The sequence below is a fragment of the Typopeltis vanoorti genome, chromosome 23 (genome assembly GCF_054136105.1).
Source record: "Typopeltis vanoorti isolate ZY-2024b chromosome 23, IOZ_Tvanoo_1.0, whole genome shotgun sequence".
In the NCBI taxonomy this organism is placed as follows: domain Eukaryota; kingdom Metazoa; phylum Arthropoda; class Arachnida; order Uropygi; family Thelyphonidae; genus Typopeltis; species Typopeltis vanoorti.
The window spans coordinates 6,910,368-6,926,811 of record NC_143571.1 but is presented as its reverse complement, the minus strand read 5'-3'; the positions used below and the strand labels follow the sequence as shown (position 1 = coordinate 6,926,811).

At 38.7% G+C, this 16,444-nt stretch overlaps 1 protein-coding gene across 1 annotated transcript in view; it reads right to left on the bottom strand.

Moving 5' to 3' along the window:
- The window catches only part of LOC150093598 (tight junction protein 1-like), a 712,683-nt gene that overhangs the window by 267,353 nt on the left and 428,886 nt on the right, over positions 1–16,444 (bottom strand). The window contains exon 21 of the mRNA XM_090413230.1: positions 469–554. Coding sequence (XP_090269356.1) covers positions 469–554 — 86 coding nt within the window. The remainder of the gene's footprint in view (positions 1–468; positions 555–16,444) is intronic.

Here is a 16,444-nt window from a genome sequence, read left to right as displayed (position 1 = left end):
AACAGCAACTCACAACAAATGACAATGTTTAATGGATTGGTTGACACAATAGCTAATCACAGTCTCTTGGTACAATTGTCTCAGAGCTCACCCTGCCTTCTGAGCAGTTTAAAACCACTAGAACACTAAGAATTTGACCCCATGTGCCATCTGTACATCTTTTGAAAAGGCTCAAAGGTTTTATGTATTTTTGAACGTGCATCCGTGCTATTAACGTGAATGTGATACAGTGGTTACACATCAAAAAGTGTCCTCTTCATGAAGCATTAGTATTGTGTTTACTTTCAGGAATCACGCAGAGTCTGGAAACAATTAGGGAAGTCTTTAATGGGAATAAATGCAAAAATATAATATCAGTGATATTGTTAATAGGCGAATGAGCACCACACACTTAGCACACCCTGAATGTTTGCTCCTTACATAAAGATACATCATAATAAATAAATAAATAAATAAGTAAATACAAACCTTATCAATAATATCTTTAATGGCACTAAGGCGAATAATTCCAGATTTTTGACTTTTAGGTATGTCATCTGGTTGGCAGTCAAGTTCTGAAATTAGAGTTGACATAAACATTGAGATAATTAACTAAAAAGCAAAACATTATTATCATGCTTTTCATTAGTTACAAGAGTTTTTAAAAGCTATTTTACAAGTATTGGCATTCGATTTATTATTTAAGAATTTAAATTGCTGTACAGCATGTTTAGCAAAGAGCCACTGTAGCTCAGTCGGTATAGATGAAGCCCTTTAGGCGGAAAGACCTCGATTCAATTCCTGTCATTGACGTAAGGAACCTATATCTGGTCTTTTTTCACTAATGGTGAGTTAAGTAGTCTCATATGGCGTTAGGCAATTCTTTTTTAAACCCAGAAACTTTGGTTTTTCGTCCCTCAGAACATGCAAACCAGCTCTGTGAACACAGATGAATTACATCATAAAATACTTGCCCTTATGGGATGCAGCAGAGGAGTGACGAGCAGGAAGCATTAATCTGTCATAAATCCCTCATTAGGAGACTCAACCTGTCCTAAGCGATGGATGAGAAGGGGAGGATATTTAGCAAAATTACTACCAATAACCAATAACATATTTTGTAAACAAAGATATAAAATCTTGGCTTTTAACTTGCAAATGGAGATAAGTATTCAATTCTGGTAAATATTCACATGATGAATCCATGGTGGCCCAACAAATCATAAGGCAGTACACGATTTTTTTCACTAACACAACTCAGCCACTTCTTTCACCTGCTAATTGACATGCTTAGGTGTGGGATGTTATAACTGATTTTAACAGTATTACAATACCAAACAAACTAAATTATAAAAAGATGTTTATTAACTGGCTTATAATTCACTGGATTTCAAAACAACAGTTTGAAATATAAGCCAGTTAATAAATATCTTTTTATACTGTGCTCAAGTCTGGTCCCCTGGGTTTCTTGCCGATGTAGAAGTGTTCGAGAGGATTCAGAGGTGAGTGACTAAGATGATGAGTTTCCTGTGGAATGTGCCCTATGAGAATAGATTGAAGGTGTGTATTGCAGAAGTTAGTTGATAGGAGAAAAAGAGGGGATATAAAGAAACATTTAAGTTGCTCAAAGGATTTTATAGGACAGATGCAGGGGAAATGTTTCAGCATTTGGCTAGGGGGATCAGAACAAGGGGGGGTCATCCTTGGAAGTTGAAGATGTGATTAGTAAGGGTGCGAGGACTAGATTTTTTGCTTGGAGAGTGGTGAATGAGTGGAATGGGTTTTCAGAATCAGTAGTGAGTGCTTTTTCTGTTAATGGGTTCAATGAGAGGTATGATAGATTGTGTGGATAGATTGGGTCTCCCTCAATGAGTCATCGGACTCCATTCTTGTGTCCCATTTCCTTTAAAATCATATATTTTATGTGTTTCCTTAAAGCCTTGCCTATGTGAAGCACGTGGTATCTCTGGGATTAAACTTCCCGCCGAAAACCGTCCAATCGCATGCCAGCGATGGACCTCACACACCATAGAGCTCCGATCATCACGAGATGAAAACTAAGAAACAAGAGGGGGGGGTCCTAACCCTTCTATACTTCCTCCCTCACGGCCATCGTCGAACCTTTGGCCGTTCACACGGCACGTAGAATTTGCCGTCACGTGCGTCTGACCTCATACTGTCCAATTCTCTCCTGCCACTTCTAGATACGTTCCGCGAGCACGAGACCACTTGGGAAGCTGTCTGCTTTGCTCCCCCCCCCGCGAACTTCGAGCTTACGTTTACACAGATCATGTTGGTCTGGCCTTGCATGTTATTTCACAATAAAGGTTATTTTACACTAAAGGTAATGTTAACCTTAACTCAGTATTAAATTATACAATATTGGTACTCTTTTTCTACATATTCCTTTTTTATATCAAGAAAGTAACATCTCGTCATTCTACAATTCTTTCTTTTCTTATTAATACATTCAAAACTACTCATACCTAGATAACAGGCATAATCTTATGTTTTTTATTGGGTGTTTGCTCTGTTAGACACTGATAAGATAAATTTCAATATTCTAACCTATCAGGGTATAACAAAAGTCCCCCCACTTCAAATGAAAATTTTTCTAAAATTTTTTACATTCAAATTTTCCTCACTTCAGCCAGGGTTTTTCTTATAGAGATCTTGCTGTCCCCCCCCCTTTTTTTTTTATTCTTTGCTTCTACTATAGAAGAACTGTGCGTGCTTTAGGTTGTTTCCATTATTATCATGTGCTCTATGGTATATGCACTTTATCTCTCCGGAAGGGTTTCCTCTATTGGTGGGCCTTGGTCTGAAATTGTATCTGGGTTGCTTTGGTTCATCTATCCCATTTCCACTGCAGTACTCATCTCATTTTAGGTGATGTTTCATCACTCAGGCTAGCCCTCCTTGTGTATTCTCTGTGTCGATTGTATTTATTAGACCAGTTATTAGAGATGGGATCCTTCTCTTCCTTTTGACAGTTATCATTATCTCTTCCTCCCTTGGTGGGTTTTATGCTACTCCCTTCCTTTTTATGAGGAGTGTCCCCCCCCCCCCTTCCGTACACACTTTCCAGTGAATCTCCTTGACATACTAGTCTACTTGGTCTGGTCCTATAAAGTCTTAACCGGTTTGAGTGGACTACTGAGGTTTTTGCTCGCTTGGATCTTTCCCTTATCTTAAAGGTTACTGGGGATAATTTTTCTAGGATCTCATAAGGGCCTGCTGCATTTCTCCCAAACTTACCCCCTATTTTTTTTATAGATCCTTGCTCCAACAAGACAAGATTCCCTGGATTTAAGTCCTTATACCCTCTCAGTTTGTTCGCATAATCTCTCTTGCCCGCTGGAAACAGTTTTCGCTAGAGCTGACCACCATTTCATAAGCTATCTTATTTTCGAAAACCGAGCTGTTCAAATATTCATCGATGTCTGGGAAACCAGAGTCTATGTGGGAATCCCTGAAATCATTCGGAAAAGCGGGTTCAAACCCATAAAGAACCACCGCAGGGGCTTCTTTAATAGCAGTGTGCAAAGCGGTTCTGCACGCAAATAATGGGTGTGCTAAATAGGTATCCCAGTTAGAAATATAATTGTTAGCTAATTTTGATAGGGTGAGTTTTAACGTTCTATTCATTCGTTCACACATCCCATTTCCTTGGGAATGGTAAGGGGTGGTGAACAGCTTTTTTATTTTTAACAACTTGCATAGCTGTAGCATGACTTCAGCTGTGAAGTTGGAGCCTTGATCAGAAAGGAGGGTGTCTTAGGTGTCCCATATCTAGAAATGATGAGCTTAAAGAATTTCTCCGCTACAGTTCGAGCAGATTGGTTTTTGATTGCTACAGCCTCTGGATATCAAGAGAACAAATGTCTATGATTACGAGTATGTACTTGTTTCCCTTCCTGGTGACAGGAAGTGGACCTATGATATCCATGGCTACAGCTTGAAATGGGCACCTGGGAATTGGGACCGACTGCAAGGGAGCTTACCTAAAACACTGGACTTTTTATGGCACAAGTGACAAGAGGCTACATATGTTTCAACATCTCCTTTCATTCCTCTCCAAAAGTATCTGTCTCGCACCTTGTTCCACATTCTGAGCATCCCTTGATGACCCACCATGTCGGCATCATGAAAGGTGTAGAGTACCCAGGGGATCATGATTGCTGGAACTATAATCTTATCTCTCCATTTTCCCGTGACACTCTGTTTGGATAGTAGGAAACCATCCCGGTCAATGTCTAGAGAGTGATCGAATGAGTGGGTGTCAAGGGACCTCTCTCCTTCTAAGACTCTCTCATATACCCTTCCCCATATTGGATCTCTCCTTTGCTCTCTTACTATGCGAGTTTTTCCCATACTTGATGTTCGAGAAGGATGACTTTGTTCTTGTCTAACACATCTGCCCAGAACACGGAGGAAATACAATTACTCCTTGAACTATCATTATCCTCATGTATAGAGCCCAATGATCTAGACAGATAATCCGCTACCATGTTTGTTGATCCCGGAATATATTTCACTTCTAAGTTGAACTCCTGCATCTCCAATGCACACCGGATGATCCTCTGGTTCTTATCTTTCATCGAAGAAATGAATGACAGAGGTTTGTGGTCGGAGCGCAGGACAATTTGTTAACCTAGAAGCATGTACTTGAACTTTCTTAAAGCGTAAATGATAGCTAGTGCCTCCTTCTCTATCACTGAGTAGTTTAATTCAGAAGGGGAAAGCTTTCTGCTGATGAAGGCAATGGGCTTAAATCCTTCCCCCTTCATCTTGTTCTACAACCGAGGCTATCGTATCAATGGAGGCTTCTGCCGAAAGATAGAACGTCTGCCCCAGTTTAGGATAGGTCAGCACCGGAGACTGTGTCAAAGCTAAATTTAAAAGACGATGCGCTTGCTGTTGCTCCTTCCCCCATTTAAACCTCTTCCCCTTTTTCATTAGCCTGACTATGGGCTCCATTAATTTTGAACTCTCGGAGATGAACTTCCGATAGAAGTTTATCATGCCAAGATATCTCCTGACCTGTCTTATGGTGGTGGGAATCTTGGCCTTTAAGATGGCAGTTACATTATTTTCAGTGGGTTTTATTCCATCCTTGCTTACTACATGGCCAAGATACTCCGCCTCCCTGAGAAAGAATTTGCACTTTGAATATTTCAAGGAAAGTTGGGCTTTGTTCAGTCTGTCCATAACTCCAGTCAGCAACCTATAATGCTCTTCAATACAGGATGAGTAAACCAGGAGATCATCCTGGAAACAAATCACTCCCTCTCTTAACATATCAGACAGGATAGAATTCATCAAGCATTGAAAACTCATGGCTGAGTTCCTGGCTCCTTGAGGTAGGCGGCACAGTTAGTACTTTTGCCACCTGGTGGTGAAAGCAAAGTATTTCCTGTCCTCCTCCCTCAGAGGAATTTGGAAGTAGCCAGAGTTTAGATCCAACTTAAAGAAATATTTAGCTCCTTCCAACCCAATCAACAGATCCTCAATCCTGCATACAGAGAAATCAATGGGTTTTGTTACTTTGTTAACCTCCCTCAAATCTAGGACAAACCTCAGCCCACCATTTAGTTTTTTCTACCAATATAAAAGGGCTGTTCCATCGGGAACTTGATCTCTCTATAATTCTGGCCTTTTCATAATCTGTCAACAATTTCTTGAGTTTATCCATATGTTTGAGAGGTGTCAGGTACTGCCTTACATATACTGGTACATCAGAAGTGACCTGGACAGTATGTTGGATTTTTCTTGTGCAAGAGAGTGAACTAACTTCTTCCCTAAATACTTTGGGATACCAATGAAACACTGATTCAAAATATTTCTCGATGAGAACCCTATCCTGCTCTGAGCTTGAGTGCTTAAAGGCATCTAAAGATTAACTTTCTTTTCCACATACCTGTATCCTCATGACCATCCTTTGTTTCCATTTCAATGGCCTTGCCCATCTCACTATTAGACTTTGCTAGGCACTCAGGTCTATACCTCTTCCCACACAAGGACAGTGTCATACTAGAAAAGTCACATATGAATCGATTTTTTTCTAGAAAGTCGAGACCCAGTATTACTTGTCTACTAGTGTCTATCACTTCGGGAAGTACAACCAGTTCGTGTGTGGAGTCAAAAGGGAAACAAGGCATGGAGATCTTAGCCCTGACTTTAAATGTTGAGCGAGTTCAACTTTGGCATTACCCATGATCTTGATGGGTTCGCACATTTCAGTGAAGCTATCAGTGCTATTGGTTTGGAATTCCCTAAATAATTGTATCGGAACTAGTGATATGTTAGCTCCAGTATCAAGGAGAAAATTACAGGGGACTCCTTCAACTGAACCCTCTACCAGGGACAAGGGCTGTTCCTTTCCTACTTCTGCTAATGAAACTGATTGCATTTTGTGTCCCCCCCCACCTTTTTGATTCATTCTTCATTCTTATCTCACATTCGGCCTTTGCTAAACTCGCTTCACACACACACTGGATGCCAGTAAGCTAGAATTCCCTTCTGGAATAATTGTTTGTTCTGGGCCCACCAAGGGTTTTTTATGTGTCCCTGGTTTTCCTTTAATTTGAATCCTTAGAAGTGAGGCCTGAGCCAAACATCCATCCAATTCCTGAGCCCCTTTCTTAAAGATTACCTCCCTTAAATCATCACATAGACCAATCCTAAACTGTTGGAAGGCCAACCATCTCGGATGGGCTTCCTCTTCTGGGGAAGATATTCTCATTGACTTAGTAATGGACAATATTCTGTCAAGAAATTTAATCATTCCTTCACCATCCTCTTGTATGCAACAGTACAACTCCCTTAAAACCTCAGGATTTCCTTTCATCCAAGAGTACTCAGAGATTAGCAGTTGCTTGAATCTTAGGAACTCTGTGGTTCTCTTAGCATGGGGAAGGAAGATAGGTATGCTTCAATCTTTCCCACCAATTTGCTACGGACCAAGGCCAGCAGTTGAAACTCAGTCCATCCCCCCATTTCCCTCAGTTTTTCTACATAATTAAAGAATGCGACCACTTCATCAGTTTCCTCCCCCGAGAATTGAGGAAACACTTGTTGCGGATTATACACCGGAAAAACTCATTATTATTCATCCCTGTAGTGCTATTTGGGATGGACATGCTTGCTATCTAAGTTTAACAATTTCTTATAATCAACCTTTTCTAACAAATTCTCAAAATTTTCTAAATGGAATTCGAAACCTACTTGCTGTGATTTACATATATTCTTGATTTAATTATGCAAACTACATCCTGCCGGCTGTGCCATTTATGTTGTGTCCCATTTCCTTTAAATCATATATTTTATGCGTTTCCTTAAAGCCTTGCCCATGAGGCACGTGATATCTCTGGGATTAAACTTCCCGTCGAAACCGTCCAATCACATGCCAGAGATAGACCTTGCACCACAGAGCTCCGATCATCATGAGATGAAAACTAAGAAACAAGAGGGGGGGGGGGGTTTAACCCTTTTGTACTTCCTCCCTCATGGCCATCGCCGTAACTTTGGCCATTCACATAGCACATAGAATTTGCCATCACGTGCATCTGACCTCATACTGTCCGATTCTCTCCTGCCATTTCTAGATACTTTCCGCGAGCAAGAGACCGCTTGGGGAAGCTGTCTGCTTTGACCCCTCCCCCGCCGAACTTCGAGCTTACGTTTACATAGATTATGTTGGTCCAACATTGCATGTTATTTCACAATAAAGGTTATTTTACACTAAAGGTAATGTTAATCTTAACTCAGTATTAAATTATACAATTAATATTGGTACTCTTTTCCTACATATTCCTTCTTTATATCAAGTAAGTAACATCTCATTATTCTACAATTCTTTCTTTTCTTTTCTTTTCTTATTAATACATTCAAAACTACTCATACCAAGATAACAGGCATAATCCTATGTTTCTTATTGGGTATTTGCTCTGTTAGACACTGATAAGATAAATTTCAATATTCTAACCTATCAGGGTATAACACCATGAAGGTGCTCGTATTATTATAATTTTTTTTTTACTGATTTCTAAAATAATACTAATAATAATGATAATCCTGGATGAGCCTCCACCCTCGAAGGAACATGGCCTTGTCATGGTGGTGGGGCTTGCATGCTTCAGTGATGTTGAGAGCTATTCTGGTGGTTGCATAGCTGCCAGCAGGGCCATCCTTGTCAGACAGGTCTCAACTGAGGAGCCACACTAACAGTGTTCCAATATCCATCTTAATGGTGAAAAGGAAGAAGAGATCCATACCGGATCAGTCAATGCCTGGATCATCAAGGACTGTGTCAGATGTTGGGGATCCTAGGCATCAGGCGACAAGTGGGCAAAAGGACCCAGCTCTCCTTGCTGGGCAATCAGGGCAGGAAGCTGAAAAGTGACTGGAAGAAACCAAACATAAAAAATGGACTATAGAAGAAAACAGAGAAGTTATGAAATGTTTTTACAGATCAACACCAGGAAAACGAGGTTTCAGAAAGCATATGCATTTAATTTGGAAACAAAAATTCCCAGAATCTGTGGTATCTGGAGAGTTCATCGAAAAACAGTTTACCGAAAGACAATTCATCGAAAAAGCAATTCACCGAATAAACAATTCATCGAAAATCAGTTTATCGAACAACAATTAATCGAAAAAGCAATTCATCGAAAGACAATTCCCGAAAAATCAATTCACTGATGAGCAGTTAATCGAAAAAACAATTCATCGAAATGCAATTGATCGAAAAGCAACAATTCATCGAAAAATCACAATTCATCGAAAATACAGTTCACTGAAAAATGAACTATAAGGCATGTGAGGGCGAAGATGTGTGTGCAATTTTTTTTTTTTTTTTTATTGTTTGTTTTGGATTATTTTGAGAGGTATATATCTTTTTATTATCCTACTATTTATAACTACTATTTATCCTACTTCGTTTGGAAAGCGATTTTTTGGCAGGGCATACTGGTTGCAGTGAATGATATCCACTGAGGCGGGTATAGATAAGATGTTAAAAGAACATTTCATAAAGGGATTTCATCCTCGTGAAAATTTTTAGCTCATATTCTAACCGTTGATGAAACATGGCTTCGTCACTATGACCCAGAGAACAAACAACAGTCAATGGAGGAGTGGAGACACCAAGGTTCTCCATGGCCAAAGAAGTTTCGAACCAAACAGTCAGCAGGGAAAGTTCTTGCCATTATCTTTTAGGATATGGATGGTGTAATCCTTACCTTACCTCAGGAAAGGTGAAACTGTTACAGCAGCTCAGAAGGAAATGAAGGGGGTACTGAAGGAAAATCGGTTCGAGAAACTAAGCAGAGGCATGTTGCTTTTGCAGAACAATGCACCTGCTTATGAAATCCAACAGACAATATACGACTTGGGATTTCAATATCTACCTCAAACACCATATTCATCAGGACTGGCCCTAGGACCGGCCCTAGAAATTTTGTCGCCACGTGCAGTAGCATATTTTTCTGCCCCTTCCCCCTTAAAAAAACTCTTTTATTTAATTATTTATACACAAATATAAATATACGCAAAAGAAGAAATCCATCGGAATCATATCGGGACTGCGCGGTGGCCACAAGCAGGTGGGATACGCGTAGTCGCCATAATGTGGAGTTGCTCCATCATGTTGGAATATGAGGCCCTACACATTCTCAATCTTTTGCAGAACAATGCACCTGCTTATGAAATCCAACAGACAATATACGACTTGGGATTTCAATATCTACCTCAAACACCATATTCATCAGGACTGGCCCTAGGGCCGGCCTTAGAAATTTTGTCGCCACGTGCAGTAGCATATTTTTCTGCCCCTTCCTCCTTAAAAAAAAACTCTTTTACTTAATTATTTATACACAAATATAAATATACGCAAAAGAAGAAATCCATCGGAATCAAATCGGGACTGCGCGGTGGCCACAAGCAGGTGGGATATGCGTAGTCGCTATAATGTGGAGTTGCTCCATCATGTTGGAATATGAGGCCCTACACATTCTCAATCTGGGGAAAATAAATTTCTCTAGCATATTTAGGTATGCCACTCTCGTAATCGTCTCCTCATGGAAAAAATGGCTCAACAATGCGATCATGCGTAATTGCATTGTTGAGCCATTTTTTCAATGTTTTGGAATTTCGAAAATTCCAAAACAGAAAAATCAACTTGAAGAAACATCTCATCTCTGGAAAATGGAGGACTACAAAAAAAACTTGGCGTGAATGTATAAAAAAAAGTCCTCCATCCTAAACTTATTTTCTACAAAACTGCAGAAACCGAGAAGAGAAAAATTCTACAGCTCATTTAATGAAACTGCTGAAAAGGACTTCAGCATCCTACGTTTATCAAGGATGTCAAGCGCTTTTATCAGAGCATTTAACCTGAAGGTGAGTTAGCCTGTCTCATATGAGGATGGAGGTTTTTCCTCTCTGAAACTTAGTTTTTTTCTTGCCGAAAAACAAGCGAACTGGCCTTAAATCCCTGCGTGTTTTTCCAATTCGGAAAAACACGCAGGGATTTAAGGCCAGTTGCTTCTTCCTTAATTCAAAACAACTCAACCCAATTCTAATTTCCTTTAGCACTGTGTTTTCTAACTGTGATCTGCCGACCACTGGCATCCTTCAAAAGTCGAATAAGACTTCCAACCGCTGCTCATCTAAATATAACACCAGATGAGTATGCTTCTAAAAGGTTTACAGGTTTGTTTTTTAAGACTCTTTATTCATCATTCCTTATTTTATTATTTTCATTTCCTAGAGAATATTTTAACCTTTTATTTATTTTTTAACAAACTGCACCGATCACCTCCTCAAAACCCAGAAATATACTCTTCAGTATTCTTAGCCTATTCCGCCCCTTATTAACTGCAATTACTTGCTTTCGAGGTTATTCAGGAGATAAGTGCATGTGGCACTCCTGTCGTTGAGGAATAACAGAAACAGGAGTAAATAAGTGAAACGTGATTGAAAAATCTACGTGATTGAATTTTTTTCAAGTTTTCCAATATTTTTACTCTGAATTCCTGTATATTTTATTATTATATTGTGAAAAATATTTACCTCAAAGTAGTAGTAGTTGTAATATTAATGATTAATATATTTTCCCTCATCCTCCTCAATATAATGATTATTGGTATAGCAATGCTGCTTTACTAAGGAATAATTACAGAACAATATCGATTCTTTCGATTCTTATTGTTTTTCTTGTCCGATTTGCCTATTTCCAGGAGGAAAAGCCTAGTCATCTCAGTATTAGGACTACTAACTTACGTCCAGTAAATTTATTTATTTATTACATTTATTAACGAAAAAATTTTATTTGGATTCCGTATTTGAAACTTTTACAAAAAAATGTCGAACCCTTCCAGTTTTCAGTTCAGCTATATTCGAGGCTACAAAGAAAAGTGTCGAAATTATGTATTACAATAACTCGCAGACTTAGCAGAATTCGTAGAAGTTTTCAGAACAAGAAGCTGAATGCACGGTTCCGTTTTAGTTCGTAATGGATCACTTGTATCATGACATTTCCGTAAAGAAGTTCCTAAATGATATTAGCAATTTCGCTCTGGCTAGATGAAATTTAATGAAATTTTTAATTTCAATCGACAAGACTTATTGTGACAAAATTTGGTAGAACGAATTTCTTAGCCTATTCCTCCCCTTATTAACTGCAATTACATGTTTTCGAGGTTATTCGGGAGATAAGTGCATGTGGTACTCCTGTCTTCTCTACAGATAAATCGCTAACTGTCCAATGAAGCAGGATGTACACTTACATTAAATGCTCTAAAATGCAAGAAAATAATTATTACATTTCAATGACCACTTAAATATGTTATCTGTATCATGAGTAACGTTCCGCATTGTTACTGAAGATTTTTAAACAATACTTTGTAAGAAAAATGACTTTTCGATGAATTATGAAAGATTCATCGAAAAATTTTCGATGAATTGTTTTTTCGATGAATTGCATTTTCGAAGAATTGTCGTTTTATGAATTGTCATTCGAGGAATTGGTCATTCGATGAATTGCCTTTTCGATGAATTGCCATTCGTTAAATTGTCATTCGGCGAATTGTTTATTCGGCAAATTGCTGTTCGATGAATTGAATTCGATGAATTGTCTTTCGATGAATTGTTTTACGATGAATTTGCCTGTAACCGAATCTGCAACAACAGAACAAAGAATTATGGAACAAAAGAATTTCATTTTCCGTAAAAAAATATTTACTGAATTTGAACTGCAAAAGTTGTTGATTTACGTAATAAACCAACAACTCCAGTAACAGCAAATCATCAGGAGGTAGCTATATCAAACTTTGGAATTCAGCTCAGTAAACATCAAGCTGACGACATACCTCAGAATGTTTTGACAGAAGTGCAGTGTAAAAAAAGTCAGGGATATTAGAACATATGAACACCATAAATGACGTATAAGACTACCACCATTAAACGCTTTACAACAATCTAGGCTAAAACAGATGCAAATCTGTTTTAGTTTAGATTGTCTTAGATGCAAATGCTGTAATTGAAACCATCACAACAAACAGTATAAAGGAAACAAATCAACTCCTATACAGCACAGCCTATATCATTTTAATGAAGCTTGGTTGCAAACTGAAAGAGCAAAAGACGAGGATGAAACAATCTGCACCATGGAAAATCCGGTTAGAATGAAAGGTCAACAAACTTCGAGCTGATCTAAGCAGCTTAAAGAGTTTTAAAGAAGGATGGCTGAAAAATAATAACATCAAAAACAAACTGATTAACACATATAATTTGGCCAACAAAACAATTGCTGAAGTTACCGAAGAGCTAAAACAAAGAATTACAGTGACTGCACAGAAACTTAAAAGATATGAAGCAAGAATAAACCAACATATGCAATTTCAACAGAACCAACGTCAGTTCTTTCAGTCTCTCCAGAGAAATACAAATGCAAACCATCATTCACCAGGAAAAGAAGAAACACTCAAATTTTTGAAGTCAATCTGGGATAATCCTATTGAACACAATAAAGATGCTTCATGGATTAAGGAAATAGAATCAGCAATGAAACAAAAAAAAATGCAAAATGTCATTATCACTAAAGAAATGGTCAGTGCTCAAGCTAGAAAATGAAAAAACTGAAGTGCACCTGACAAAGACAAACTACATCGATTTTGGTTAAAACATCTAACCAGTCTACATGATCGAATGGCAGAACAATTTAATAATTTGTTGCAGTCAGACTCAGTGGAAGACTGGATGATATCTGGGTGCACTTTTCTCTTCATAAGGATAAGGATGCAGACCCAAGTAAATATCGTGGAATAACATTCCTACCAACTATGCTTACATAGTCGATAGGCATGTTATTGGATGATCTTATCAGATAATCATATTTTTCCGATTGAACAAAAAGTCAATTTTCAAAAATCTAGAGGAACACAAGACCAGATCCTTATTAATAAAATGATTCTCAGAAACTCAAAAAGATGAAAAACTAAAACTTGGCATATATAGACTACAAGAAAGCATTCAATTCTCTCCCACACTCCTGGATCCTAAAATCACTAAAAATATTTGGAATTAGGAAAAACATATGTTTGTTTCTGACAGCTTCTATGAAATCGTGGAAAACAACATTAATAGTGAATAATGAACGATTTGGAGATATCAGCATTAAACGTGGAATTTTCGAAGGTGATTCCTTGTCACCATTGCTCTTCAACATTTCTTTGATATCTTTGTCTATTATTATTATTATTATTCAGGCCTCCATGAAGTCAAAAGACTCATCGTGGGAGGTCCTTCCTAAGAACATAAAGTCTGTCAAGATTCATCGAGGGGAGACCCCCCCCCCTAAGAAACACAAAGTCTATCATACCACTCTTTAAACTCATTGACAGTTCTCGCTCTCACCACTCCATCAGGCAATGCATTCCACGGTTCAACCACCCTCCATGCAAAGAAACCACTCCTCACCCACTTGCTCACAGTTTCCTTTCGTAACTTCCAGGAATGGCCTCTTGTCATCACTCCTTCCCGCTGTTCAACCAAGCGAAAGAACTCCCCAGTGTCAACCCTGTAACCACCTCTCAACAGTTTAAAAGTCTCAATCATATCACCTCTCCTTCTTCTATCCACCAAACTCTGCAGTCCACATTCCCTCAGCCGATCCTCATAACTATCCTTGTACAGTCCTGAAACCATCTTTGTCATAAATTTTTGTATCCTTTCCACAGTTAATTTATCCCCTTCAAATCCTGGGGACCAAATCTGAGAACAATAGTCTAAGTGTGGTCTGATCAGAGACTTATACAACGGAATGATAACCCTTTTATCTCTGCAGGTCAGTGTCCTTCTCATAATTGCAGCAATCCTCTGTGTCATCTTCACCACCTTTGCAATATGTCCTCTAAATTTCAGGTTTCTATCAATCATCAACCCCAGATCTCTTGTCTCCATTACTTCCTTCAGTATAACTTCTCCCATAGAGAATGCAGCATCCAATCGATGTTTCCCAAACCTCAAGACCTTACATTTTGCTGCATTAAACTTGACACCCCCATTCATTTACCCATCTATCTAGCTTATTCAAATCCTCTTGCAGGGCTACTACATCTGCACTATTACTAATAATCCTTCCCAGCTTCGCATCATCCGCAAACAACTGAATATCCCCTTGCAATCCACTGGCAATGTCATTGATATAACGGTTAAACAATATAGGTCCTAGTACTGAGCCCTGTGGGACCCCACTGGTAACCATCTGCCTCCTTGAAACTGCTCCACCATACACAACTCTCGGATACCTATCAGACAGCCAATCCTGAACCACTTGACCAATCTGACACATCCAGGCCCATGTGCTGCAACTTAAATATCAGCTTATCATGTGGCACCCTGTCAAATGCCTTCGCCAAGTCCAAGAAAATTGCAGTATATGCTTTTCCCTCATCTAATGTTCTTGTAACTTTATTATAAAAGGCTAGCATATTGCTAAAACAAGAGCGCCCTTTCACAAATCCATGTTGACTCTCACAGATAACATTACCCTCATCTGCCCAATGCTGTATACGGTCCCTCACTACTTTCTCCAAGATCTTAACAACTACTGATGACACACAGACTGGACTATAATTAGACACTTCCAGTCTGTTACCACCCTTATGCAATGGCACTATCTTACCTTCCTTCCATTCCCTGGGCACCTTTCCCGCAGGCAGACTTTCATTGAAAAGCCAGGTTAAAGGCACTGTCAGTTCCCTAGCACATTCTCTTAAAACTCGTGGTGAAATACCATCCAGTCCCAAAGCTTTACTGACATTCAGAGTACTCAGTATCTGAAACACACTCTCTTCCTGTACCTCTAAACCTTGAACCAGCCCTATCCCTATAACATTAAAACTGACTCCTCTAGGATGAAATACTCCAATAAAGTGTTGATTGAATAATTCCACTATGTCCTCTGCATCAGTCACTCTATTCCCATTTTTATCCCACAATATCATTCTTCCACAGTCATTTATCCTCGTACTGGTCACATAGCTAAACAATTCCCTAGGATTTTCTTTGGATCATAGGGCCAATTTCCTCTCATATTCCAGTTTTGCTTTCCTTACCACACTTGTCACTCTTCTGGCCTGTGTCTTATATTCTTCATGCATCCTCTCTTCACCTGTCTCCTTACATCTCTTCCATAGCCTCTTTTTCGCATGCAATTCCTGTTTAATATTGTTTGTTATCCACTTTACTCCAAATTGTGCCCTCTTCTTCACTCGCGGTATACAACTTACATTGCTGCCAACAAATATTCTTTCACAATTTCCCATGCACTAATGATATCCCAGCCTTCCAATTCCTCCGTCCATGAAACTTCCCGAAGTTGACATCTAAGACTCTTGCTGCCTATGATTCTGAAAAAAACAAAACTTGCATATGAAATTCCTAAATGTAATATTAAAATTTCGAATCTGTTGTATATGGATGACTTGAAATCATATGGAAAATCAATTAGATTCTTTATTGAACACAGTTCATATTTTCATTCAGGACATCAAAATGGAATTTGGTTTAGATAAATGCGCAATTGTATCTATTAAGCGAGGAAAAATTAATGACACTAGCAGTTTTAATTTTGATCAAGAGAAATATATAAAAGCAATTTCAGCTGACGAACACTATAAATACCTAGGAATATTAGGAGCCAATGATATTCTCCACTCGAAAGTTAACAGGCAGCAACAGAATACATCAAAATAGTTAGAAATATTCTGAAAACAAAACTAAATGGATTAAACACAATTAGAGCAATGAATTCTTGGGCTATACCAGTGATCCGATACACAGCTGGCGTAATAGATTGGATGAAAGAAGACCTGGACAAACTGGACCACAAAACTAGAAAACTAATTACTATGCATCATGCATTACATCCACAAAGTAATGTTGACCGGTTGTGCCTACA